A 26,914-nucleotide genomic window follows, 5' to 3' on the forward strand; every position below is an offset into this window, starting at 1 on the left:
ATATACAGAGAGGAGGCGAGACAGAGAGGAAGATCTTCCATCTGATGTTTCACTCCCCAAGTGAGCCACAACGGCCGGTGCTGTGCCGATCCGAAGCCGGGAACCAGGAACCTCTTCCAGGTCTCCCACGTGGGTGCAGGGTCCCAAAGATTTGGGCCGTCCTTCACTGCTTTCCCAGGCCACAAGCAGGGAGCTGGATGGGAAGTGGAGCAGCTGGGATTAGAACCAGCACCCATATGGGATCCCGGGGCTTTCAAGGCGAGGACTTTAGCTGCTAGGCCAAGCTGCCGGGCCCAGCATCTGTCTTTCTGCCCTACTTCCTACTATTTCCTGTCCTGGGTAGACCCACCCCTTGGGGCTTGATAGGAACAGTCTGGTTATAAGTGTTTATTTACTCCCATCTGCATCTACACTGCTCCATCAATACATACTTAAAACGGGTATAGATAAAAATGAATCCATGGGAGATATGGGTAGTAATATTATCGATAATCTTAATTGTATCCTTAATATTACTACACTTTTATCTGAGATTGATGACCCAGAAATAGGTATAATAATAGACCTTTTATGTAAATTATGCTGTGACTTAATAATGGATATAGTATGTATGTTGGAGCTTTTGAACAGAGGTGACTCCATCTTCCTAAGCTCCCGGTGAAATGGGGCCACCTCTCCTGTCACTCCTGTCAAGAAACCCCAGTGTACGTGAGCGTGTCATAAAAAACAAGTTATGGTAAAAATGATAAAAGAAGAAGAAGAAAATGTGTCTTGACAAATGTGTAAAAAAGCATGTTTTAGAACTAAGAGAAAGCAGATGTTGCTGATAGATAACATGTAATAATCAATCAAAATGTTGTAATGACTGCTTGCTTGGCCCACTGAATTGTATATAAACCCATGCCTTGGTCCCAGTCACTGAAGCCAGCAGGCTCCCGCTAGACCGGAGCCAAACCTCTTGGGCTTCCACCGAAAGCCAGTAGGCTCCCACGAGACCGGAGCCAACGCCCAGCAGGTTCCCACTAGGCCGGAGCCAACGCCCAGCAGACTTCCATGGAACTGAAGTCAAGAGCGCTCTCGGTGGCTTCCCCGTCCTGTTTGGTGTGTGCTCGCTTAAATAAGCGCTTGGTAGCAAGCATCCATTCTCTCAACTCGGGCTTGGTGTTTGCGACAGGGCTCTGGCCGAGGGACTCATGGACAGAGGGAGGTGGCCATGTCCCACTACTCAGCTGCGGGCCCTGGAGCCTCTGGCCCTGGCTGCCCTCCCACCCCACAGGCTCCTCGCCCTGCCCTGGGGGCCTACCTGTTGTAATAAAGAATTCTGACAGCAAAAGAAACAAACAAACCAACCAACCTGAACAGCAACAACAACAACAACAAAAGTAACCTGATTTTAGGGGCCTGGCACAGTAGCCTAGTGGCTAAAGTCTTTGCCTTACATGCACCGGGATCCCACACGGGCGCCATTTCCAATCCTGGCAGCTCCCTGCTTGTGGCCTGGGAAAGCATTCAAAGACAGCCCAAAGCCTTGGGACCCTGCACCTGTGTGGGAGACCTGAAAGAAGCTCCTGGCTTCAGATTGGCGCAGCTCCGACCATTGCGGCTCACTTGGGGAGTGAATCAATGGGCAGAAGATCTTCCTCTGTCTCTCCTCCTGTGTGTTTATCTGACTTTGCAATAAAAAAAATAAATCTTAGAAAAACCCTGATTTAAAAAAAAAAAAAATAATAAAAGGAAAAGAAACAGTTAAGGAAACCAAAAAAAAAAAAATAAATAAATAAAAGGAAAAGAAACAGTTAAGGAAACCAAAAAAAAAAAAAAAAAATAAAAAAAAAATAAAAGGAAAAACCCTGATTTTAACAACTGGTCACTTTTCTACTACTGTTTCTCATGTCCCTATCACAAAGAAAGTAACTTCACAATGACCAATTCACTGTCTTGGTTTTTCCCGTTTTTTTTCAGCCCTTTTCAATCTACAGACATAACATTTCTGCTTGCTTGACTAAAACACTGCTTTTATTTTGTGGAACAATGTGTCACCTGACTGGAAAAAATCAAGAATAAAGCCATTTAAAAAGAAAAACAAAACAAAATATATATAAAAAAGAATAAAGCCATTTAAACTAAATCACCATAAACATATTTAGACAATTAAGGCCTCAAGTCAATCACAGAGGAAAGGGGAACCGTGGGTCTTTGTTGGAATTAGGTCAAACGCTGCTCCGTCCCTCCATCTTGGTTTTGTGTCTGTAAGATTTGTGTATTTGACAGCAGAGTGACAGAGATGGAGCAAATCAGACAGCTCTTCCGCCCTGCATGCTCAGAACAGCCAGGTGCCGGCAGTCTGAAGTCGGGGTTCAGGAGCTGCTCTCTCGTCTCCCACATGGAGGCACAGACCGAGCACTGGGACCACGGACATCAGCAGGAAGCGGGATGGGCAGTGGAGCATGTAGGGTTTGAACCAGCCGCTCTGATTCGGGATGGCACAGCACTAGTCTTCATTTTGATAGACTTCGAAAAAATGATTTATGTATTGATTTGAAAGAGGCACAGAGACAGAAAGAAGAGGAGAGAGATATCTTCCATTTGGTGGTTCACGCCCCAGGTGGATATAATACGAACTGAGAAGAAACTAAGCTTCAACAGGGTCTCCAGCATGGGTATCAGGATCCCAAACATTAGGCCATCTTCTGTGGCTTTCTCTAACCACCAGCAGAGAGCTGGATGGGAAGTGGAGTAGCCGGGACATGAACTGGCACCTATCTCATGTTACAGGTGGTCACTTCACACACAATGCCACAGTGCTGGTCCCAACGCTGTGGCTTAAAATGAAGAAAAGCCCATATTCTTTTTTTTTTTTTTTTTTGAGGCAACAATACCTTCCTTTTTTAAAAAGGATCAATTTATTTATTCATTTATTTATTTTAAAAGGAGGTTTTTTTTAAAAAAAGATTTTTTAAATTGCAAAGTCAGATAAGCAAAGAGGAGGAGAAAGAGAGGAAGATCTTTCATCCGATGGTTCACTCCTCATGTGGGCGCAATGGCCGGTGCTGCGCCGATCCAAATCAGGAGCCAGGAACTTCCTCCGGGTCTCCTACTTGGGTGCAGGGTCCCAAAGCTTTGGGCCGTCCTCGACTGCTTTCCCAGGCCACAAGCAGGGAGCTGGATGGGAAGTGGAGCTGCTGGGATTAGAACCAGTACCCATATAGGATCCTGGTGCGTTCAAGGCGAGGACTCTAGCTGCTAGGCCACCACGCCGGGCCCAGCCCATGTCCTTTATCCTGAAAAACTAACATTTAAGAAAAAAAAGTTATCAACCAGCTCCCCTTGGGGTTGCAACAGTGGAGTAGGCTAGTCCTCTGTCTGCACTGCCAATGGTTACCAGTCTGACTCCTAGCTGCTCCCCTTCGGACCCAGTCCCTGCTCGTGCACCTGGGACAGAGGCACAGGTGGCTCAAGTCCGTGTTCCTGCACTCAAGTTGGGGACCTGGAAGACGGTCCTGGCTTCCAGCTTCCGCTGGTGTGACCATCTGGGGAGTGAGCCTGCAGAAAGATCTCACTCCTTCTCCGTAACTTTCAAAATAAATTATTTCTAGTGTATGCAGCTTTTTAAAAATATATAACTTCAGAGTTCAGGTGCTATGAAGAAATGACAACAGGTAGAAGTTTCTTCCACCACCAGGCCCCCTCTTGTGAACCTGTTGCCAGGCGCACCTGTTACCAGAGACGGGTTTTTGTTAGGGCTGGGCTTGGAAGCCAGGGCTGGGTCTTAGGGCCTCTCAATTTTAGCGCTTAACAAAGTGCCTGGGAAGTAGTGGACACTTAGCTAATTGTACTGAAGTGAATGGTTAAAAAGTCATTTCCAAAACACTTTTTATTTTTAAAAAATTATTTGCCTCTGGCCTCGTGAGGGGACGGGCAGAGAGTTCGTTCAAGAAGAATCATGCGCACGTAGCAATCCCAACAGGATAAGCACTTTGCATCTTCCTGCGTCGACCCAGAGAAAACTCCCAAATCCTAGCCCCATCGACAGGCTCCGCTCCGGCTACTTTAGCCTGGGCGGGAGGGAGAAGCCGCGCGCGCGGCGATCGACTCGTCGGGCCTCACCAAGATGGCGTCCTCGGAGCAGGGAGAGCAGCCGGGCCAGGTGAGGGGAGCGCGACTTCCCCGGTCGGGGTGTCGGCGGGGGGATCCCGCCCGGGGGCCGTGGGCACGCGGCAGGGAGCCGGGCCGGGATCCCGAGGCTCGGGAGCCGGCGGCCTGCGGGCTCCGGGCCCCACCTGGCGAGCCCCGCCCCTCCCGGGTCCTCCCCCGGTGACCCCTCAGGGTGTCGGGGGGCTCGGGTGCCGCTTCTCCCCAGTCCATCTTGGACTTGGCAGGAGTCCCCGGGAGCCCCTCGCCTTGGGGCTCGGGCGTTCGGGGTCTCGCTCCCCATCCCACGACGGGGTCCTGCAGGGGTGGCCCCGCCGCCGGCCTCTGCGTCCTGAGGCACCTGTGCGCGCCGCGCTCTCCAAGTTGCCGGGTGGGAGAGGAGGGCGCAGCTGCCGGCGGACCTGCCGCCCTCGCCGTTGCCTGGGGCTTGGTTTTTAACTTATTTTTTTTTTTTTCTCCTCGGCCCAGGGCTGTACTTTGAGCGTTACACCACAGCTTTAACTGAGTGCCATTCCGGGTCGGTCAGGGCACGAGAGTGGCAGGCAGCGTGGGCACCTGTTACCGGGAGGTGGTGGTGATGATGATGATGATGACGAAGTTGTTTCTGAAGGGGCTTCCAGGCCACGCGTGGGGCAGGTGGGGTGAGGGGAAGGGTGCTGAGAGCGACCTACCGGGTGCCCTGACCCCGAGGGCAAATTTTGATCTCTGGTCTCCTTTCTAAACTTTGCCAAGTAGATAGGCTGTTAGACCCCTCCCAGCCCTCCCCCGCTGCTCTGAAGTGAGGACTAAAGGTAGATCAGAGTTGAAGCCGTGTGAGAACGTGTTCGTGGGCGCACCACTAAGTCAACCGTGTGCCAGAGGACCTGAGAAATTCCCAGAATGTGGAATGAAACAATTCACGTTTTCTGTGAAGTGTTTGGAACCCCCATGAATCTTTTTTTCGGATTAGAGTGAGCAGCTGTGCGTTTGCAGCAGTTCACGCCTTCCCAGGCAGCAGGGCAGTGTACTTAGGGTTTCCTGCCTGTCCCTAGAACGGCACTTAAAGGGGTGGGTGGGTCCCCTGAGAGCTGGGCGACGGTCCGCTCGCTGTGAAGCTCTGGGGCCTGGGGAGTGTCTTGAGAGGAGGGACCCTTCTTTCTCGCCTGTAATATGGGGGCTGCTCAGGGTCGGAGTTTCTCAGGGCACAAGCAGGGAACTGGATGGGAATTGGAGTAATCGGAACGTGAACCAGGGCCCCATTGTGGAACCACAGGTGGAGGATGAACTGGTTGAGCCACTGCACTTGCTTTTCAGCAGTGATTTCCTGAGGTTCTGGGAATTCTATGCCTCCTCCTGTTGACGTGTGTGAATGGGGCTAAGGTTCCTAAGTGGGGGCTAGGCCAGCGCTTGGGCTGTGGGTGTTCCATCCTGGCTGGCCTTTGCCCTGCTTTGTGAGGTTGGCGAAGGTGGGATTGCATCAGAGCTTGCTCCTGGCTGGGGGAATTTGACTCTCCAGGCCAGATTCTGTCGCTGTCAGTGAGCTCAGCTGCCGGCTTTCTCAGGCACCCACTGCGCTTCAGCACTGCCTTGTTCCTAATTTTCCACCTCCCCAGTCGGCATGTAGTGAGAGCCAAAGGACTTGCTGGAATACCATCTCTCCCCCCACAACACTGGTGGGTGTCTGAACGGAGCTGCTCACAGGGGTGGGCCTGTGGGCCTGCGGGCCTGCGTGTGTTTTCTGTGTCTCCCTGGACTTTTGTTGGTTGGCCTTGGGGCAGCCTCTGGTGTCCGTAGATCAAAGGTTAAGATTAAGAGAGCGAGAGGTGGTGGTTGGTTGAGAGCTGTTGTAGCACGGTTACAGGTGTGGGAGCTGAAGGCAGGCCCTCTGGCTTGGACTGCAACCCCACCACTTAGAACTGTGGGATACAGGAGGTGTTACTTTTTTCCTTTAGTTTCTTCATTTGTAGACTAGTGCCGGGTGGCCTCCCAGGGTTGCCCGGAGGGTTACATGAACCAGTTTATGTCAAAGTGCTTGGCAACACACCTGACACAATGTTTCTAGTATTTCATTTAATAAACTTACTTTTTATCTACAGATGGACCTGAACCTTTACACAGGTTCCCTTTAAAAAAAAAGATTTACTAATTTATTTGAAAGACAGTGTTAGAGAGAGAGAGAGATGGAGACAGGGAATGGCAGAGACCTTCCATCTGCTGGTTTGCTCCTCAAGTGGCTGTGTTGATAGGGCGGGAGAGAGAGAGGTTGATCTTCCATTTACTGACTCATTCCCCAAGTGGCTGCGTGGTCACAACGGCCAGGGCAGGGCGAGGCCAGACAGGAGCCAGGAACTCCATTGTGGTCTCCCATATGGGTGGTCAGGACCCAGTTATTGGGCCGTCACCCGCTTTTGCCCAGGTGCGTTCACGGCAGCTGGATTGGAAGTGGAGCAGCCTGGGCTCGAGCCTGTGCTGCAGTGTGGAACTGTCCACGTCTGAAGTAACGGCTCAGCCGCTGGCCCACAGTGCTGGATCCCCTGTTGGAACGTTTTAGCTGGTGCCTGCCGTGCTGCTGTTTTTTCCACATGGCCTGCTTTCTGGTTAATCTTTTCTCTAAGACCATACATATCATGGCACGTAACTTCTCAGTCTTCCACTGGCTTTTTTGATAGCACTGCAGAGCCAAAGCCTGGGTGTGTGTGCCAGGAGCCAGGAGCTCTTCCGAGTCCCTCACATGGGTGCAGGGTCCCAAGGCTTTGGGCTGTCCTGGACTGCTTTCCCAGGCCACAAGCAGGGAGCTGGAAGGAAAGTGGAGCAGCCGGAACATGAGTTGGCACCCATGTGGGATCCTGGCACATGCAAGGCCCCATTAGGCTATTGTGCCGGGCCCAGCTACTTTACTTCTGATCCAGCTCCCTGTTATTGCAGCTGGGAAGCTGTGCGATGGCCCGAGTCCTTGAATCCCTGCCATCTGTGTGAGAGATCCACATGGAGTGCTCAGCTCCTGGCTGTGGCCTTGCCTCACCTTGGCTGTTGCAGGCATCTGGGAAGCCAGATGGAAGGTCTTCCTCTCTCTCTCTCCTTCATATATGTGTGTGTGTGTGTGTGTGTGTGTGTATCGGAAAGCCTCTTCCTGATCTCCCACGTGGGTGCAGGGTCCCAAGGCTTCAGGCCACAAGCAGGGAGCTGGATGGGAAGTGGAGCAGCCAGGATACAAACCAGCGTCCATATGGGATCCTGGCGCATGCAAGGCAAGGACTTTAGCCACTAGGCTACTGCATCGGGCTACCCTCCTCCCCCCCCCCTTTTTTTACACATTTTTTAAAGGTTTATTTTTTTAATTCTTATTTTTATTTGAAAGGCAGAGTTAGAGAGAGAGAGTAGAGACAGAGATCCTCCATTTGCTGGTTCACTCTCCAAATGACTGCCATAGTTGCAGCGGAGCTGATCCAAACTCAGGAGCTGGGGGTTTCTTCTGGGTCTCCCATGTGAGTGCAGGGGCTCAAGGACTTTCCCAGGGGCTGAACGAGAAGTAGAGCATCTGGAACACCAACCTGCACACATGCGGGATCTCGGCACCACAAGCAGAGGTGTAGGCCCCGTAACCTTTCGTATTTTATGGGAGCATTACCTGAGTGACATTGTGTCCTCATTAAGTCAAGAGGCATGTGGTGCCAGTTCGTACTGTCGCTGAGGATAACAGATTTAGATGCTCAGCTGAGGTGGTGTCTGTCAGGTTTCCCCTTCACAACGGCAACTTGGTTCTCTGGCTGCCATCTCTGCAGCTGTGCTGGTGCTGCTAATGCTGAAGACTTGCTATTTTCTCTTATTTTAAAGATTTATTTGGATTTCAAAGGCAGGCTTACAGAGGAGAGACAGACAAGTCTTCCATTTGCTGAGTCCCTCCTGAAATGGCCACATGAGCCAGGGCTGGGCCAGTTTGAGTCGGGAGCCTGGGACTGCGGTTCTGGTCGCTCACGTGAGTGGCCGAGGGTGGCCGGGGCCCGGGCACTTGCCAGCTGGTGTTGCTTTCTCGCTGCAGCAGCAAGGAGCTGGAGCGGAAGTGGAGCAGGTGGGACCTGAAGCAGTGCTGGTGTTACAGGTGGCAAGTGTAGCTGGTTGTACCACATTGCTGGCCCGATGGATGCGTTCTTTTATGTCTCTCTCTCTTTTGTTTAGAAAACTGAAATTTACTCATGTTGTGTATATTAGTAACTTATTGCTTTTTAAAATAAGATTTATTTGTTTTTATTGGAAAGGCAGATTTACAGGGAAAAGGAGAGACAGATCTTTCATCTGCTGGTTCACTCTCCAAGTGGCCACAATCGCTAGAGCTGAGTTGATCTGAAGCCAGGAGCCAGGAGCTTCTTCTGGGCCTCCCACGCGGGTGCAGGGTCCCAAGGCTTTGAGCCGTCCTCGACTGCTTTCCCGGGCCACAAGCAGGGAGCTGGATGGGAAGTGGAGCAGCTGGGATTAGAACCAGCGCCCATATGGGATCCTGGCGCGTGCCAGGCGAGGATCTAGCCACTGAGCCGTCGGGCAGGGCACGAAACGGAGTGTTTTGAAAGGTTGTGCTTTTTCCTTCCTGCCGACACCACGTCAGAGTTCCTGTTGCCTGTATCCACATCTGTGTTTGGTGGTGTCCCTCTTTGGTTTTAACGTCTAGTGAGTGTGTAGTGATGTTTTATATGGTTTGAATTTGCATGTTTGTGATGACTAATCAGCGTTCAGCGTATTTTCCTGAGCTTACTGTGTCTTTCCCCCCCCAGTTTGATTATCAATTCCAGCATTTTTGGTTAAAAAAAAAAGGGCCCTTTCTCCATACAGTCATCTTGATACCCTTGGAAAAAAATCACAGGCTTGTGTGCGCATATGTCCCTTTCTGGACTTGCTCCGCTCGTCTGTGTCTGTCCCAGAGCAGGTGGCACTCAGTGTTGCTCGCTGTGACTTAACAGCAAATCTTGAAGTCAGATAGTACAAAGTCTTCTGATTTTAAGCTCTTTCAGAATAGTTTTAGGCTTTGGTCTTTTGTGTCATCATTTTAGAATCTCTCTTTCAGTTTGTACCAAAATATTTGCTAGAGTTTTTACTGAAATGAGTGGAAGCTGTAGATCAATTTGGGACAGAATCAATGTCTTAATATTGATGTTTCGGTTCCGTGCTGGAGGGGCTGGTGCTGTGGGGTAACTGGCAAAGTTGCAATTCCGTACTGGGCTATATTACATTTACTTAGGTCATCTTTGATTTTTCTTAGAGGATTTTTGTAGTTTTAAATATGTGAGTCATGGACACACTCTGTTAAATTTCCCTCTAAATATTTCAAATTTGGTAATTAGTTTTTTTTTAAAGACTTATTCATTTTATTACAGCCAGATATACAGAGAGGAGGAGAGACAGAGAGGAAGATCTTCCGTCCGATGATTCACTCCCCAAGTGAGCTGCAACGGGCCGATGTGCGCCGATCCGAAGCTGGGAACCCGGAACCTCCTCTGGGTCTCCCACGCGGGTGCAGTGTCCCAATGCACTGGGCCGTCCTCAACTGCTTTCTCAGGCCACAAGCAGGGAGCTGGATGGGAAGTGGAGCTGCCGAGATTAGAACCGGCGGCCATATGGGATCCCGGGGCGTTCAAGGCGAGGACTTTAGCCGCTAGGCCACGCCGCCGGGCCCGGTAATTATTTTTGTATTTTATCTTTACTTGTTGGGTGCTAGGATACAGAAATAAAATTGAGTTTTGTATATCTCCCTTGTATCTGTAGTTGTGTTAAATTCTGCTTGAATTCTGATAGCCTTTGTAAACTATTTTTTAAGTTTTATTTATTTTTATTGGAAAGGTAGATTTATAGAGAGAAGGCGAGACAAAGATCTTCCAACTGCTGGTTCATGCCACAAATGGCTGCAAGGGTCAGAGCTGAATTGATCTGAAGCCAGGAGCCAGGAGTTTTCCTCCTGGTGTTCCACGTGGGTGCAGGGTCCCGAGGCTTTGGGTCATTCTCCATTGCTTTTGCAGGCCGTAAGCCGGGAGGTGATGGGAAGTGGAGCAGCCGGGATTAGAACCGGCGCCCATATGGGATCCCGGGGCGTTCAAGGCGAGGACTTTAGCCGCTAGGCCACGCCGCCGGGCCCTCATTGTTTCTTTTACTTATTTATTTTTAAAGATATATTTATTTTTATTGGAAAGGCGTATATACAGAGAAGAGGAGAGACAGAGAGGAAGATCTTCCGTACAATGATTCACTCCCCAAGTGGGCCGCAACGGCTAGAACTGAGCGAAACCGAAGCCAGGAGCCAGAAACTTCTTCTAGGTCTCCCACGTGGGTGCAGGGTCCCAAGGGTTTGGGCTGTCCTCCACTGCTTTCCCAAGCCACAAGCAGGGAGCTGGATGGGAAGTGGAGCTGCCGAGATTAGAACTGGCGGCCATATGGGATCCCGGTGCGTGCAAGGCGAGGACTTTAGCCGCTAGGCTATCGCACTGGGCCCTAGTTGTTTCTTTTAGTAAGTCACACACCTTGGACGCTGCTAGGTGCTTTTTGGTATTTTCCAGTTGATCCCTTCTTCCCTTTATTCTGTTAACACATGATTGTGTTGATTGGGTTTGCTAATGTTCAAACAGTCCTGATCCATTCGATAAATTCCACTTTGTCATGATGTATTGCCCTCTTAATGTATTGTTGGATTTGATTAACCTTTATGTTTGTGAGGCATATTGAGCTGTTTTGTGTGTGTGTGTGTGTGTGTGTGTGAGAGAGAGAGAGAGAGAGAGAGAGAAAACTTTGGTTTTGGTATCACGGTAATCCTGATGTCACTGAATGAGTTGCAATATTTGACTTTTTTTTTTAAGGTTTCACCAGTGAAGCCATCTGGGCTAAACTTTTCTTTTTAAATTATGTATTTCAATCTTTTTCTTATTTACTTAGTTTAGCAGATGCAGAGAGTGGTGCAGTGGCCCATGGCTGGAGTCCTGGTGACTGCCTTGCAGTCAGCATCCTGTGGAGGACGAAGGCTGCAGCCTTGGACCCCCTCCCCGCGGCCATCCCTGCAGCCGCAGGTGCAGGTTCTCTGCTTGCTCTGGCCTGGCCCGTCCTGGCCTGCGTGAGCATCTGAGGAATGATTCAGTGGAAGAGTTCTGTTTTTCTGCCTCTCATACATAAAACAAATCTTTTTTTTTAAAGATTTATTTATATTGGAAAGGCAGATATACAAAGAGGAGAGACAGAGAGGAAGATCCGCCATCCAATGATTCACTCCCCAAGTGGCCGTAATGGCTGTAGCTGAGCCAATTCAAAGCCAGGAACCATGAGCTTCTTCAGGGCCTCCCACGTGGGTGCAGGGTCCGAAAGCTTTGGGCCATCCTCAAATGCATTCCCAGGCTAACTGCTACGCTGTTGTGCTAGGTCCACATAAAGCAAATCTTTCAAAACAAAACAAAACAAAACAAAAAAATAGGTGCATAGCCATTAAACCTCTTTACTTTTCCAAAGCCAGTTTTGTTATGTTGTGTGTCAAGGTGTTTGTCAATATCATTTCAGTTGTCAAATGCATAGCTTAAAAGGTTTTTTTTTTTTTAGATGTTAATGAGGGCTGTACCTTGCATGCGCCAGGATCACGTAGGGGTGCTTTTTCGTATCCCGGCTGTTCCACTTCCCTTTCAGCTCCTTGCTTGTGGCCTGGGAAAATAGTAGAACAAGCCCAAAACCTTGGGACCCTGCATCTGTTGGGGAGACCCAGAAGCAGATCCTGGCTCCTGGCTTTGGATGAGATCATCTTTGTTTTTTGTGACTACTTGGGGAGTGAACCAGTGGGCGGAAGATCTTTCTGTCTCTCCTTCTCTCTGTGTATCTAACTTTTCAATATAAAATAAATAAATCTTTAAAAAATGTTCATTAAATAGGGCCTGGCGGCGTGGCCTAGCGGCTGAAGTCCTCGCCTTGAACACGCCGGGATCCCATATGGGCACTGGTTCTAGTCCCGGCAGCTCCACTTCCCATCCAGCTCCCTGCTTGTGGCCTGAGAAAACAATCGAGGACGGCCCAAGTTCTTGGGACCCTGCACCAGCTTGGGACAACCGGAAGAAATTCCTGGTCCTTGGCTTCAGATTGGCTCAGCTCCAGCCGTTGTGGCCACTTGGACGGTGAATCAGCAAACAGAAAATCTTCCTCTCTGTCTCTTCTCCTCTCTGTTTATCCGTATATCTGACTTTCCAATAAAAATAAATAAATATTTTTTTAAATAAGACACTGATTTTTCAATATCAAGGATGAAAATCACTATATGTTATCCATATACTTAAAGGATCATTATTTCATAAACTTTTTTTTAAAGATTTAGTTATTTTTATTGGAAAGTCAGATATACAGAGAAGAGGAGAGACAGAGAGGAAGATCTTCATTCTGATGATTCACTCCCCAAGTGAGCCGCAACAGCCGATGATAAGCCGATCCGAAGCCAGGAGCCAGGAACCTCTTCCAGTTCTCCCACATGTGGGTGCAGGATCCCAAGGCTTTGGGCCGTCCTTGACTGCTTTCCCAGGCCACAAGCAGGGAGGTCAATGGGAATTGGGGCTGCGAAGACATGAACTGGCACCCATATGGGATCCAGGTGTGTGCAACTGAGGACTTTAGCCGCTGGGCTACTGCGCCGGTGTCTCTTTTATTGATTATGTTAGCTAGAGGTTTATCAGTCTTGCTGCTTTTTTTTTTTTTTTAAAGATTTATTCATTTTATTACAGCCAGATATACAGAGAGGAGGAGAGACAGAGAGGAAGATCTTCCGTCTGATGATTCACTCCCCAAGTGAGCCGCAACGGGCCGGTGCTGCGCCGATCCGAAGCCGGGAACCTGGAACCTCTTCCGGGTCTCCCACGTGGGTGCAGGGTCCCAATGCGTTGGGCCGTCCTTGACTGCTTTCCCAGGCCACAAGCAGGGAGCTGGATGGGAAGTGGAGCTGCCGGGATTAGAACCGGCGCCCATATGGGATCCCGGGGCTTTCAAGGCGAGGACTTTAGCCACTAGGCCACGCCGCCGGGCCCTGCTTTTTTTTTTTTTAAAGATTTATTTAGTTATTTTTTATTGCAAAGTCAGATATACAGAGAGGAGGAGAGACAGAGGGGAAGATCCACCATCTGATGATTCACTCCCCAAGTGAGCCCAACAGCTGTAGCTGAGCCAATTCAAAGCCAGGAGCCAGGTGCTCTTCCACGCGGGTGCAGGATCCCAATGCCTTGGACCATCCTCGACTGCTTTCCCAGGCCACAAGCAGGGAGCTGGATGGGAAGCAGGGCCGCTGGGATTAGAACTGGCGACCATATGGTATCCTGGTGAATTCAAGGCGGGGACTTTAACCATTACACTATCGCGCTGGGCCCAAGTTTCCTCTTTTTCTTAGCTTCTCCTATTTATATGTTTTCTTTTTAATATTGCTTGTATTGTTGAGAGCTCATGTGGGCCTCTGATTAGGGCGGGGAGGGTCAGGTGTGGAGGAAGGTGGGTGTGACAAATGTTTCAGTTTTTTTTTTTTTTCCTGCTGTGTCCACAGGGGAGGACAGGAAAGGGGCTGCTCCTTGCTGTCAAACCGTCAGCACCTGGGGCTAGGGGATGGTTGTGTGAGTATTCCTAGGGTGTTATTTGAGTGGTTTTGATAGTTCTAAGAAGTTGTTGATTTCGTTAATCCAAGATTGAGAAAATCTTTCCAAGGTCTGTTGGTTGACCAAGTCCATCTTAGGGCATCCCCAGACCCAGGAACACGCTGCGAAGCTTGGCCAGGAGAGTGGTCCATCCTGCCTGCTTTCCACCCTCTGCTGAGGCAGTAGACATCCCCTGCTGGCCCAGTGCACTGGCCGTCGTATCTGCCCTGTGCATCTGGGCATACTGTCCACTGCACAGGCATCAGCAACTGAGGAGGCCCGGTCCTGGGACACGCACACCAATGTCTAGCCACACATCCTGTGATTTTCTTTCCTTTTTTTTTTTTTTTTTTAATTTAAAAAAATTTTTTTTTATTACAAAGTCAGATATACTGAGAGGAGGAAAGATAGAGAGGAAGTGGAGCTGCTGGGATTAGAACCAGCGGCCATATGGACCTTAGCCACTAGGCCACGCTGCCGAGCCCCATCCTGTGATTTTCCTTGTGGCCAGTGTCCCCCAAGAAGCTTCACGTAGGGTGACCTCCAGTTTGACTCTTGTGTGAGCCAGCCAGTGCAGCAAAGGTTTGGTCTGTCTCTTGCATCAGCCAGTGCCTATACTGGTGGATGTAGCTGCCTGGTCAGTTCAGCCTCAGTCCCTTATTTCACTCAAACCGGTGGGTGCTGTGGCCCAGCCCAGCCAGCCTGCCCTAGACCTGGTCCTGTGCATACAAACAGGTACTGCAGCCTAGGTGGGATGGCCCCCTCCCCACCCCATAACTCCCACTGCACCTGCCCCCAGCTGTTTTTGCATGTGCCAGCTTCTGCTTTGGCCTACCCTGACCCAGCATGTATCCCAGCTGGCTCTTGTGCACACCTGTGGGTGCTATGGCTTAGCTCAGCCCATGCTGCTCCTGGCCGGCCCTCATGTGTGCTGGCAGGAGCTACCATCTTGTCCCACCATGGCCCGTCACCAGCCCTGGTTCTTGTGCTCACTAGCAAAATGTGCAGCCTAGCAGTGCAGTGCCCATGGGTCCCCTGTCAGACATGTTCGAGCCCTGGGTCTTGTGCCTGCCAAGGGGCACTGCTGTCCGGCCTGACAAGACGCGCACTTGCCAGCTGATGCTGCGGTCTGGCCTGGCTGGCCTGCACTCATTCTGGCTCTTGTATGCCAGCCTGGCCCACCTCCAGCCCCAGCTCTCACATTCATCCCTGGAAGCAGCCCAGCAGGGAGTCCTCGAAGTTCTCCTGCCAGGCTCCCCTCAGCCCTGGATCTCGTGTGTGCCAGTGGATGCTACAGCCCCACCTGACATGGCCCTCAGGTGAACTGGCAGGAGCCAAGACCTAGCCCGGCCCGTCCAGCCCACCTGCATGGTGACAGCCCTGCAGCTTTGGCTGCTGCTCTAAAGTTAGTATTTAAGCTGTAACTTCTCCTATAAGCACTGCTTTAATTCCATCCCACAAACTTGGATGTGTTGTGTTTTTATTTTTATTAGACTCAGAATATTTTCTTTTCCTTTTTTAAAAAAAAGATTTATTTCATTGGAAAGGCAGATGTACAGAGAGGAGAGACAGGAAGATCTGTCCGATGATTCACTCCCCAAGTGGCTGCAATGGCCAGAGCTGAGCCAATTCGAAGCCAGGAGCTCTTCTGGGTCTCCCACGCGGGTGCAGGGTCCCCAAGCTTTGGGCAGTCCTCGACTGCTTTCCCAGGTCACAAGCAGGGAGCTGGATGGGAAGTGGACTTGCCGGGATTAGAACTGGGGCCCACATGGGATCCCGGCGCATTCAAGGCGAGGACCTTAACCACTATGCTATTGCGCCGGGCCCAAACTAAGAATATTTTCTTAATTCACCAGTATGACTGTTTATTTTAAAGATTCACTTTTTTTTTTTTTTTTTGGAAGGTGGGATTACAAAAAGGAGGGAGAGAGCATGTGCACTTGAGAGAAATTTTCCTTCTGTTGTTTTACTTCCCACATGGCTGCAGTAGCTGGAGCTGAACCAGTTAAAAGTCAGGAGCCAGGAGCCTCTTCTGGGTCTCTCACACAGGTGCAGGGTCCCAAAGACCTGGTCCATCCTCTGCTGCTTTCTCAGGCCATTAGCAGGGAGCTGGATTGGCAGTAGAGCAGCCAGGATTCAAACATGTCTATGTGGGATGCTGGCACAGGGGTGGGATGGACAAAGGAGTAACATGACTGTGCCACCACACTGGCCCTGCAGTATGGTTAGTTAGAAATCTGTTTCATTTTCGAACACTTGGAAGTGGTTCTCTTTTTCTTGGTACCTGGGTTGGTTCCACTGTGGTCAGAGCACATGTTTCGGCTTGTCGGGTTTGAGGTTGGTGTTACGCTCTGTCTTGGTGACTTGGCTCGTGTACTTGAGGATAAGGTATATCCTCTGTCACCGGGTCGTGTGTTCTCTGAGCGTCAGAAGGATCGTGTTTGCTGATAGTTGTTCAAGTCTTCTACGTCTGGATTGATTTTTTTCATTAAAGACAGGGATATTAAAGTCTCTAGTGGCAGTTTTGGATTTTTTTTTTAAGTTCTTCATATATTTTAAAAAGTATTTGGTGTGGGCCTAGCATGATGACTCGGTGGCTAAAATCTTTGCCTTGCATATGCCAGGATCCCATGTAGGCGCTGGTTTGTATCCCACCTGCCCTGCTTCCCATCCAGCTCCCTGCCTGTGGCTTGGGAAAGCAGTCGAGGACGGCCCAAAGCCTTGGGACCCTGCACCTGTGTGGGAGACCTGGAAGAGATCCTGGCTCCTGGCTTCGAATTGGCTCAGCTCTGGCCGTTGTGGCCACTTGGGGAGTGAATCAGTGGATGGAAGATCTTCTTCTCTGTAGATCTGCTTTTGCAATAAAAAATTGTGAAAAACAAAACAAAACAAAATCAAGCGTATTTGGTGGATGCTTGTTGGGGACTGTACGTCTGTTGTATAGGATTTATTGCTGGTTATTACTCTTTCTGTTGTTGATTCTGGTTTATGGCTTTTCATCCAAGGGGAAGGATGGTGACTGTAACAGAAGCGATCACAGCCAGCTGAGAAGATGCTATGCAGTGTGCAGCTCTACTTCCAAATCAAAGATGACTTGCCAAAGAAGCTGCTAAGTCTGTGTTGATGGCACAGTGCTGCACACTCTGCCAGTGTCCATACCTGCACTGTAAGGTTACACTTAAATAGCAGAAGGAGGGACAGGTGACTGTTCATGAAGGACTATACTACTACAGCAATATGGGGAGATCAGTGAGGGGAAACCCGAGACCCCATGGAACCACACTGTGAAAAAGCAAAATAGCAATAATAATAGAAAAGAAAAAAATTATTAGTTGAAAGACAAAGGTAGAAAGAAAGATAAAGAGAAAAATAATTTTCCATCTACCGGTACATTCTCTAGATAGTTGCAATGGCTGTGACTGGGTCCCCAGAGGGGATGCAGGACGGGCCAAAGCTTTGGAGCCAGGAGTCAGGAGCTTCCTCTGGGTCAACCATGTGGGAGGCAGGTGTCCAAAGCACTTGAGCCATCTGCTGCTTTCCCAGGCACATCAGTAGAGGAGCAGCTGGGATTTGAACCGGCAACCGTATGGGATGCGGGGCAGCCGGATTCAGCCACTGTGCCACCGTGCTGATTCCTGCTGTCATCTCCTTGATTTATCTCTTAATTGTTTTGAAATGTGCCTCTGTAAATTTCTTTTTAAAAATGATTATTTTAAAAAAGTTACAGGGACATAGAGAAATCTGCCATCTGCCAATTTACTTCTCCAGAGGCCACTACAGGCAGAGCTGGGACAGGTGTCCGTGTGGGTGGCAGATGCCCCGTAACCTGAGCGGTCAGCTGCTGCCTTGCAGGGTCTGCTCTGGCAGGAACTTGGAGTTCGAAGCCAGAGCCGGGAGTTGCACTCAGGCGTTCCCGTGTGGGACCCAGACGTCTTGACTGCTAGAACAGATGTGTGCTGCTGCGCCGTGGGTCTTCTCAGGGTCACATGTGGAGCCTCTCACGGCCTGCTGTCTGTTACGGCCCTTCACGGATCGGGGAGGACCTGACAGCCGTGTGCGTCCAGGCCCCCTTGCTCGTGGGCTGTACTGGCAGCAGCACGGCTTTCACTCTTTTTTTTTTTTTTTTTTTTTTAAAGATTTTATTATTATTGGAAAGCCAGATATACAGAGAGGAGGAGAGACAGAGAGGAAGATCTTCCATCCGATGTTTCACTCCCCAAGTGAGCCGCAACAGGCTGGTGCGTCCCGATCCGAAGCCGGGAACCAGGAACCTCTTCCGGGTCTCCCACGCAGGTGCAGGGTCCCAAAGCTTTGGGCCGTCCTCAACTGCTTTCCCAGGCCACAGGCAGGGAGCTGGATGGGAAGTGGAGCTGCCGGGATTAGAACCGGTGCCCATATGGGATCCCGGGGCGTTCAAGGTGAGGACTTTAGCCGCTAGGCCACGCCTCCGGGCCCGGCTTTCACTCTTACATGTGTCACAAACCCCCAGCACATTCTTACTGTTTGTTTTGAAATAAAAAATATTTAAAATATAATTTATACACCAACGTATTTGCTGTTCTGGCATTCTTTTATGTACATTCAAGTTTCCATCTGGCATTGTTTTCCTCGTGTGTATAGAAATTCTTTTTTTTTTTTGGCAATGAAGAGACTGTGTGGTGGATCAACTGGCTAACTTTCTACCTCCAAGCGCCAGGATCCCATACAGGCGCTGGTTTATATCCCGGCTGCTCCTCTTCCCATCCAGCTCCCTGCTGGTGGCTTGGGAAAGCGGTGGAGGACAGGCCAAAGCTTTGGGACCCTGCACCCGCGTAGGAGACCTGGGAGAAGCTCCTGGCTCCTGATCGCCTCCGCTGTGTAGTTCACTTTGATTCTGAACTCTTCCGATGTTTTGGATGCCTTTAAGCTTTGTTTGGGTTCAACTAGGGTAATTTAACTCCTTCCCCTCCCCATAAGAGCCAAGACAGAGACCTTCCTGGGGTCTGGAATTCCCACTGGGCTGACTGGGAATGCTGGGAACTTTCGGATCCTAGCTTCTTGGTGCTTGATCTGTACTCCTGAGGCTTCGCCCTGTGTGTGCAGTCATTGTACATTCAGCAAAGACTGGGGGACTTCTAGAATTCTCCTCCGCATTGCCCCTTCCTCTCTGCCCCTCTGGCCCACAGTCTTCCCTGGGCTCTGTCTCCTTGGCCAAGCCCAGGCTCTGCTCTCCTGGGGCTCCCCTCCCTCCGGCAGAAGGCCAGAGCGACGGCCAAGCTCACCTCGGCTGTTCCACCCAGGCTCACGATCCCCCATCTGCAGAGCTTTTAGTTTTTTTTTTTTTTTTTTTTTTAAGATTTATTTATTTTCATTACAAAGTCAGATATACAGAGAGGAGGAGAGGAGGAGAGACAGAGAGGAAGATTTTCTGTCTGATGGTTCACTCCCCAAGTGACCACAATGGCTGGTGCTGCGCTGATCCGAAGCCGGGAACCTGGAACCTCTTCCAGGTCTCCCACACGGGTGCAGGGTCCCAAGGCATTGGGCCATCCTCGACTGCTTTCCCAGGCCACAAGCAGGGAGCTGGATGGGAAGTGGAGCTGCCGGGATTAGAACCGGCGCCCATATGGGATCCCAGGGCGTTCAAGGTGAGGACTTTAGCCGCTAGGCCACGCCTCCGGGGCCAGAGCTTTTAGTTTTTTGCCTAGTTTTCCAGTTTACCGAGGGAGGGCGACACTGGACCCTGTCAGTGCGTCATGACCAGCAGCCGATGGCTGTGGGTTGACCTTGAGCAGAGGCGTGGTGTGGCCCCAGTGGCATTGTCTGCGGTGGGCCTCAGTGTGAGGGGCTGCTGTCCCACAGATGAGCCCGAGGCTGAGAGGTGAAGCGCATGCGCACGGTCAGGCATTCAGCAATGCCCAAGGTCGTGGACGCACCCTGTCCTGCCTCCCGGAGAATACCTGCGCAGTGGCAGTTGTCCCCCCCGTGTGGGACATCGCACAGTGGCGTAGGAAGTGGCCAGCAGGATAAGCAGCCGCAGGCCTGGCAGGGCTGCCCTTTGCTCAGCCTGGGGGCCCTGGGTGCTGCAAGGCTGGTGCAGGGGGCCCGCCTTCCAGGTGGGGCAGGGCGTGGCGTGGCAGCAGGAGCAGAGCGCCTGTGTCTGTCGCCACGTGGCTGGCGTGGTATGGCGTGGTGTGGGTCGCCCTGTTCTGGAAAGCGTTCTTAAGCATAGGGTTGTTCCCTTGCTGTTGTCTCCTCTGGCCCTCGGTGATTCTGAATGTGGGGGCTTAGAGCCTTCTGCCTGTCCCTTCACACCTCATCTGTCGGTTTCTAAGCTTTACTTCTGTGAAGGTCTCCAGGGTCAAGTTTGAGTTCAGTTTGTAGGGCTCTGTCCCAAGCCATGTAACAGACTTGACACGCTGGGGGCCAGCACGGAGTGTTTGAGGCTGTATGGGGCTTCTCTGAGGCCGCAGCTGGGGGTACCCTGGAGCTGCGTGAGTGGGCAGCAGTCTGCGGCCTCCACCCGGCCCTCGGTCCTTCGTCGTATTCACCTGTTTCCAAAGCAGAGATAAATGAACAGGGAGCTCCCCCGCTTGCTTCTCGGATGCCCCGGAGGTGGAGTCGTGGTCCGGGTCTCCCTGTGGTGGCAGAGACCCAGTTATGGGGGCCAGCGGACCTGGGACAAAACCCCACGTCCTCTGAGAGGGGATGCAGGCCTCGCGGCTGGCTCTCACCCTGTTGGAAACGCAGTGACAGCAGAAACACCTCCTGTTTCCAGCTGTGTCCACCCCCAGGGTTAAGTGGTAGGGTCACAGATTGACATGAGGAGGAGACACATTCGGTTCCATGGCCTCTGCTTGCTTTGTTTGGGCTTGGAGATGCCAAGTGGTTCCTTTTAATTGTCTAAAAGCCTGTGGTCATACGTGCTTACTGAGTACCAGTGGCCACGTATGTATGGTCCTGAGGTAGTCAGGTGCCTGTCTGCAGGGGGCTTGGCATCCAGTGGTGGGGAGCGAGCAAGGGAGCGAACGAGTGACTCATGAACTGCCGATGGGATTGTCAGGATGGGAAGCCCGGAGAGGAGCCAGGGAGGAGCCAGGGCCTGCTCCCCAGAAACAGGGCTGTACAGGGCAGTGAGGTTGGGCCGGGCAGAGTCCCTCAGAGGAGCTGGGGGATCTGCTGCAGTGTTGTCAGTGTTGGGCAGACTGCTGAGAAGTCCTCTGGCAGCTCAGCGGGTAAGGCAGCAGAGTGGGAGGGGAGCCCGCTGGGCAGGGGCTGCTTCTCTTGCAGGGACTCTGGGTTGGCTCTGGGGTGCTAGGAGCCAGGGCCCTGCCAGCTGCAGGCTCGAGGAATCGGGACGGCGGTGCTGTTGGGGTTTCCTGGCCAGGGATGTGCGCAGGGGCTCTGCTCCACCCTGGGAAGTGTGGGTGGGGCTCGTGGCAGTCCCAGGGAGAAGCTTTCTGTTCCACTAGTAATATTTTGTGTGCATGTGTCTGTAATAGAATGCATTGACATAACGCACTGTTTCTAAAGGTGCTAACGTGAAGGATGGAGGAGGCCTGCTGGCATTGTTTCCGGTTCTTCCCTCAGGCCGGCCTTAGCTCTAGAGATGAACCAGTCTAAAGGGAAATTCTCTGGAGATAGTGATTCAGCTTTGAGGCTTCCTTTCCTGTGTGTATCTACTCAGATAACCCAGGTTGTTGCTTACTAAAATGTGGCCCCAGCGAAACCTGATTGTTTCAAGTAGAAGTGGAGCAGTTACCCGGTTTGTAGTTTGCGGAGGTTCGTGCTAGCCACGCCACGGGGAGTGCTGGACGGGGGCCTACTTGGCAGAGGGAGAGGACGGCAGGTCCCAGAGTGGGTGGAGGGCCGGTGGGGGAGAGCCGGATGGATCGGGCTGGACGGAGGAAAGCTTGCTCCAGTTCTAACCCACTCTTTGGGGCTGGCTTCTTGCGGCTGCTCTCCGTGTCCTGGGACAGTGAGGCTCTGGAGAGAGGACAGAGTCCTTGCCATGTGCCAGCCATGTGCTGGTAGCTGGGAGTTTGGGAAGCTTTGGGAACCCTTTGTTGGGCAAAGGACTCGCCTCTCCTGCCTTCACCCCTTTCCGGCACTGTGCCCCTCGCTGGCTGTTGAAGTAGCTTGGAGGAGAGCGGAGGCTGGAGGCTGGCTGCTGGCCCCGGGCACATGCGCATTAGCTGCACCTGTCTGGATAGTGTCTGTAGGTAATTGACAATTGGCTTTGAGCACTGGGACCTGGAAGCTGACCCTGAGTCACTCTCTCTGCCTGCTTTGCTCCTGGGGCTTGTGCATTTCTGCAGAGGCTGCTTCTCTTGCCCTTTCTGTGAGTTTTGGGCAGGTCATTCAGGGGTTGAAGGCTCTTGAGTTGTGGAACCAGACTGGTGGGCCACAGTGCTGCCTGCCTACATGGAGGTGGCTCTGGTCATCTGTCTGCCAGTAGCTGGTTTCCAAAAAGGATTAAGCCTAAGGCTTTCTTTCCTGTTGCGGGGCGGAGTCCTTAGTGACCCATAGTGGAAGTGAGATTGGCCCAGAAAATCCTGTGCACAGGAAACTGGCGCCCCGTTGTGCTTAAATCTGGTCCTCCACCTTGGCTAGTCTTGGTCAACTGGAGTTGGGGAGGTGGCCAAAGGGCATAGTACTGTCTTCAAGCCTTTTCTTGCTACTTCACTGTTCCAGGAATTCTGTGGTGGTCTGCAGATCTTGCCTCCCAGAGGCCCGTCATGGACCCTCCCCAGCATTAATGAGCCTTGCTCCTGCTGAGCTGTGATGTGAACCCAGAAACAATCTCTTTATGTTTCTCAGGGAATTCGACTCTCGGGGCTACCTGGGGCAGGTAGCTCGGGCGTTGCTTGAAAGCCGACTGGCCTGGGTCTTTTGCCGTCCATTGGGTGGCACTGTGATCTTATTTTTGTTTCTGTTTGTCTTTGCAGCCCAGCTCTTCTCCAGGAAGTGAAAATGTGTCCCGAGAGCCGCTGGTAAGTACCCGGGACGGTTGGATCCTCCTCTTGTGAAAGTCCCTTGCCCTGCAAAGACTCCTGGGATGTGCAGGTGGGTGTGAGCAGTGCCCCTGAACCATCTGGAAGGTGCCGCGTGGACACCACCAGGTTGTGGCTTCTGACTCCTCACTCTGACCTGCATGTCCTCTCCTTAGAGAAGCTTCTGGAAGCAGAAGTCGTCGTGAGGGAGATGACAGAGTACTTGAATTGAGGCACCTGGTGCTCCGTGTGTCCCCAGCGTCCATGCTCGGCTGTCCATCGCCTTGCATGGCTGCTCAGGGACAGCCAGGGAGGGGATCTGGACGCGCCTGGTTGCTAACTAGGTTTGTGTAGTCTTGACCATTGCTTAGGCTGTTAGCGAGGGGCCACAGTTGCTGCCTGTCCCCGCGTTTCCCTGTATTTTGCAGTTGGGGGCCTGTTGTAGAACCTTTAGTTCTGCACATGGCAGGTGTGTTTTAGCAGAGGGAGAGCTTTGGGTTCATCTGAGTAGTAACAGCAAGCTGCGGTGCACTGCCAGGGTGCTGCTTCCACAGGAGTGTCGCTTCACCCGTGCCTCTGCACTGTCCTGGCCCTTGTGGGGGGCCTGGCTGCTGCGGGCCAGCCTGAATGAGGCAGAGGGGAGCGGAGGAGGGCTGAGGGCACATCTCGCAGAGAGCAGGGTTGCAGCTGGGCCACCCGTGTCCCCTGTGAGAGGCACCCCTCCCCGCCCCGCCGGGCTCCTTGCGTTCTGTTTGCCTTGCCCGGGCTCTTCACGGAGGAGATGGCCACAGCCGTGCCTCGGAGCAGGAGCCCGGTGCCTCCCGTGGGCTCCCTGTGGGCCCTGCCCTTCCGGCGGAGGTTGTGGTTGGTTTTCCACCAAAGCCCGGATTGAGCCCCGGAGTCCAGTCCTTTCTTTCCCCAGCCTCTCCATGAATGCTGACTGACGGATCTGTTGCGGACGAGAAGGGAGGCCCACCCATCTTTGGGCGTGGTGGGAGAGCTCATTGGGAGCCCCCAGCACTTGGTGGGCTCTCTGGTCTCTGGCCTCTTTGCTCGGCTGACATGTTTGTCCACTGCTTTTTTCCTGTGTGCAGTGCATCTGATGTTGGTTGGCTGGTTGTATTTTTATTTTTATTTTTATTTCTGGGAGGCCCTAAGCAGTCTTCAAACCCTGGTGGCCTGTGATTGTCCAGAGTTCAGACTCATTCTCTCCAGGCCAACTCTACAATTACCTTATATTTAATTAATATTTTTCTCTTCTTTACGTACTTGCTGCATAATTGCTCAGAGAAAAGAAAACACATAGCAGCAATTTATATATATATAAAAAAAAAACAATAATTAAAAAAAACCCCTGAAATAAACTCCCATCTCATTTGGGCTGATCCTGTGAGTTGGGTAATTAGGGCCCTATTAAAAGATAGGCCCTTTCTCCTTCCCCCCCTTTTTTTTTATTAATTTTTTTATATTAAACTCCCACAGTCTCTCAGTCATGCCCTTATTGCTTTTGGCCAGCCATTTGCCGCAGCCTGATTAAATGAGGACACTGCCGAGTTGTATGGTCTTGTGCGAACCCCTTGTTGCTCCTGGGAATGGCTGTGAGGGTGTCTGGCGTGCTGGGGCTCTGTGGGCAGGTGGTGGTGAAAGGATGTGGCAGCCCACAGAGAGCGTTGAGCACCCCCACGCCCGCCGCCCGCTGGCTGTGGTCCTGGGGTAGTTTGCGGAGGCACTCGGTGCTCCCCCTGCTCCGTCCACAGGAGGGCGCTGTCGGATGCGTGTGTCGGCCTCTTCCCGGGCACCAGTGGAGGGCTAAGGTTGAACCTTCCTGGTGATTGATACAAACACGTTTAAATTGGGGGCTTAGAAGGGGCCTTTGTGCGCCTGAAGCAGGTAGCAGGCAAGGCCTGGCTGCACTTGGCTGTGGCCAGCAGCCGGCTACGGTTTGGTGCAGTTTACTGGATGCGAACTTAGAGCCGCTAGTGGTTTGGGGCAGTTCTGTGGAGGCTGGGAGGGAGGCCTAGGGCTTTTTCTTTTCTTGCCGGGGCTGAAGCCAGGACTGAAGGAATAAAGGAGACCAGTGGTTTCGGGGGAGGCATCCTCTCAGCTGTGCTGGGTTTTGTTTTGAACGGTGTGTATATTTTCTACAGTGTCTTAATGGAAGCTGTATTAAAACAGCTAAGTCTCTGGCTGCTGAAGGTTAAGAAGAATCTTATCTTATTCTTTATTCCAGAACTAGAAATCTTTTTTTTTTTTAAGGATTTATTTTTTTTTTTTTATTACAGTCAGATATACAGAGAGGAGGAGAGACAGAGAGGAAGATGTTCTGTCCGATGATTCGCTCCCCAAATGAGCCACAACGGCCGGTGCTGTGCCGATTCGAGCCGATCCGAAGCCGGGAACCAGGAACCTCCTCCGGGTCTCCCACGTGGGTGCAGGGTCCCAAGGCCTTGGGCCATCCTCGACTGCTTTCCCAGGCCACAAGCAGGGAGCTGGATGAGAAGTGGAGCTGCTGGGATTAGAACCGGCGCCCATATGGGATCCCGGGGCGTTCAAGGTGAGAACTTTAGCCGCTAGGCCACGCTGCCGGGCCCTAGAAATCTTTTTTTTAAGATTTATTTATTTTATTGGAAAGGCAGATATACAGAGAGGAGGAGAGACAGAGAGGAAGATCTTCCATCTGATGATTCACTCCCCAAGTGGCCGCCACGGCCGGTGCTGCGCCGATCCAAATCAGGAGCCAGGAACTTCCTTCAGGTCTCCCATGTGGGTGCAGGATCCCAAGGCTTTGGGCCGTCCTCGACTGCTTTCCCAGGCCACAAGCAGGGAGCTGGAAGGGAAGTGGAGCTGCCAGGATTAGAACCGGTGCTCATATGGGATCCCAGGGCGTGTTCAAGGTGAGGACCTATTGTGCCGGGGCCAAATTATTCATCTTCTTAAGCCACCACTTGGGACGTCCACATCTCTTATCAGGATGCCGAGTTTGAGTCCCGGCTGCTCCGCTTCTGGTCTAGCTTCCTGCTGATGCTTTTTGGATGGTAGTAGGTGATGGCTCAAGTGCCCGAGTCCCTGCCGGGCGTGTGGGAGAGCCAGCTGGAGCTGTGGGTGCCCGGCTGTGGCCTAACGCAGCTGCGGGGGCGTTGGAGAGTGACCAGTGGGTGCAGGAGCTCTGCCTTGTCTTTCAATAGACAGGTCAGTATAGCTTTAAACAGGAAGTGAGTCGTGACGGCACCGTCTGTGGGGGGGCAGCGGGTGCGGGTGACGTCGCCACGTCTGTATCTGTTCTTACCTTGCTTTCCTTACTCGGGAAGGGAGCAAGGCCTGGCTTTCGTTGCCGCTCTGGGCCCTGGAGCACTGCGGTGAGAAGGGCAGTCCTTCTGAGATGGCACCTTTGTGTTCTTAGCTGTCCGCTGGTGCCCATCCCAGCGTTTCCCTTTCTCTCTTCCTGGCCGGCTCTGCTCGCTCGTCCCCCAGCAAAGCCAGCTCTTGCAGTGGGTGGTTGCCTTCAGGCTGGGCTGTCCTGGAGGCTGCCTCGGTGCTCTGTGGCAGTGACAAGGCCTCTTTATTTTTATTTTATTTTTTTTAAAGGTTTATTTTGTTTTCTTTACAAAGTCAGATATACAGAGAGGAGGAGAGACAGAGAGGAAAATCTTCCGTCCGATGATTCACTCCCCAAGTGAGCCGCAACGGGCTGATGCGCGCCGATCCGAAGCCAGGAACCCGGAACCTCTTTCGGGTCTCCCACACGGGTGCAGTGTCCCAAAGCATTGGGCCGTCCTCAACTGCTTTCCCAGGCCACAAGCAGGGAGCTGGATGGGAAGTGGAGCTGCCGGAATCAGAACCAGCGCCCATATGGGATCCTGGGGCTTTCAAGGCGAGGACTCTAGCCACTAGGCCACAGCGCCGGGCCCGTGACAAGGCCTCTTTGCTAAAGCAAGACCTGCCGCTTGCTCCGTCCCCTCCCTGCACCTCCCAGGGCAAGGCGCTTGGCAGCCCTCCAGGTCCACCTGCCTTCCTCCCGGCCCGGCGGCACAGCCCCTGCCTTTCTGCTGGTTGTTGAGGAAGAGTTGTCTGCCTGGAGAAATTTAGCTCCCATCTTATTTGGATACTGAAACTAGGATTAAGTAACCTGGGAGTTCCTTGCAGTCATGTGATTTTTGGTCATTTGAAGTAGGCAGGAGATAAAGCTTCATTTAC

At 51.9% G+C, this 26,914-nt stretch overlaps 2 protein-coding genes across 3 annotated transcripts in view; both read left to right on the forward strand.

The window, feature by feature from the left end:
* Positions 1 to 26,914, forward strand: part of PGD (phosphogluconate dehydrogenase) — a 298,830-nt gene that overhangs the window by 62,499 nt on the left and 209,417 nt on the right. The gene's annotated exons all lie outside the window — the stretch shown is intronic.
* The window catches only part of PEX14 (peroxisomal biogenesis factor 14), a 154,123-nt gene continuing 131,259 nt past the window's right edge, over positions 4,051 to 26,914 (forward strand). For both annotated transcript variants that reach the window (XM_058675056.1, XM_058675063.1), the window contains exons 1-2: positions 4,051 to 4,147; positions 22,676 to 22,720. In XM_058675056.1, the coding sequence (XP_058531039.1) occupies positions 4,112 to 4,147; positions 22,676 to 22,720 (81 nt within the window). In that variant the 5' untranslated portion in view covers positions 4,051 to 4,111. The remainder of the gene's footprint in view (positions 4,148 to 22,675; positions 22,721 to 26,914) is intronic.

Source organism: Ochotona princeps, chromosome 2 (genome assembly GCF_030435755.1).
Source record: "Ochotona princeps isolate mOchPri1 chromosome 2, mOchPri1.hap1, whole genome shotgun sequence".
In the NCBI taxonomy this organism is placed as follows: Eukaryota; Metazoa; Chordata; class Mammalia; order Lagomorpha; family Ochotonidae; genus Ochotona; species Ochotona princeps.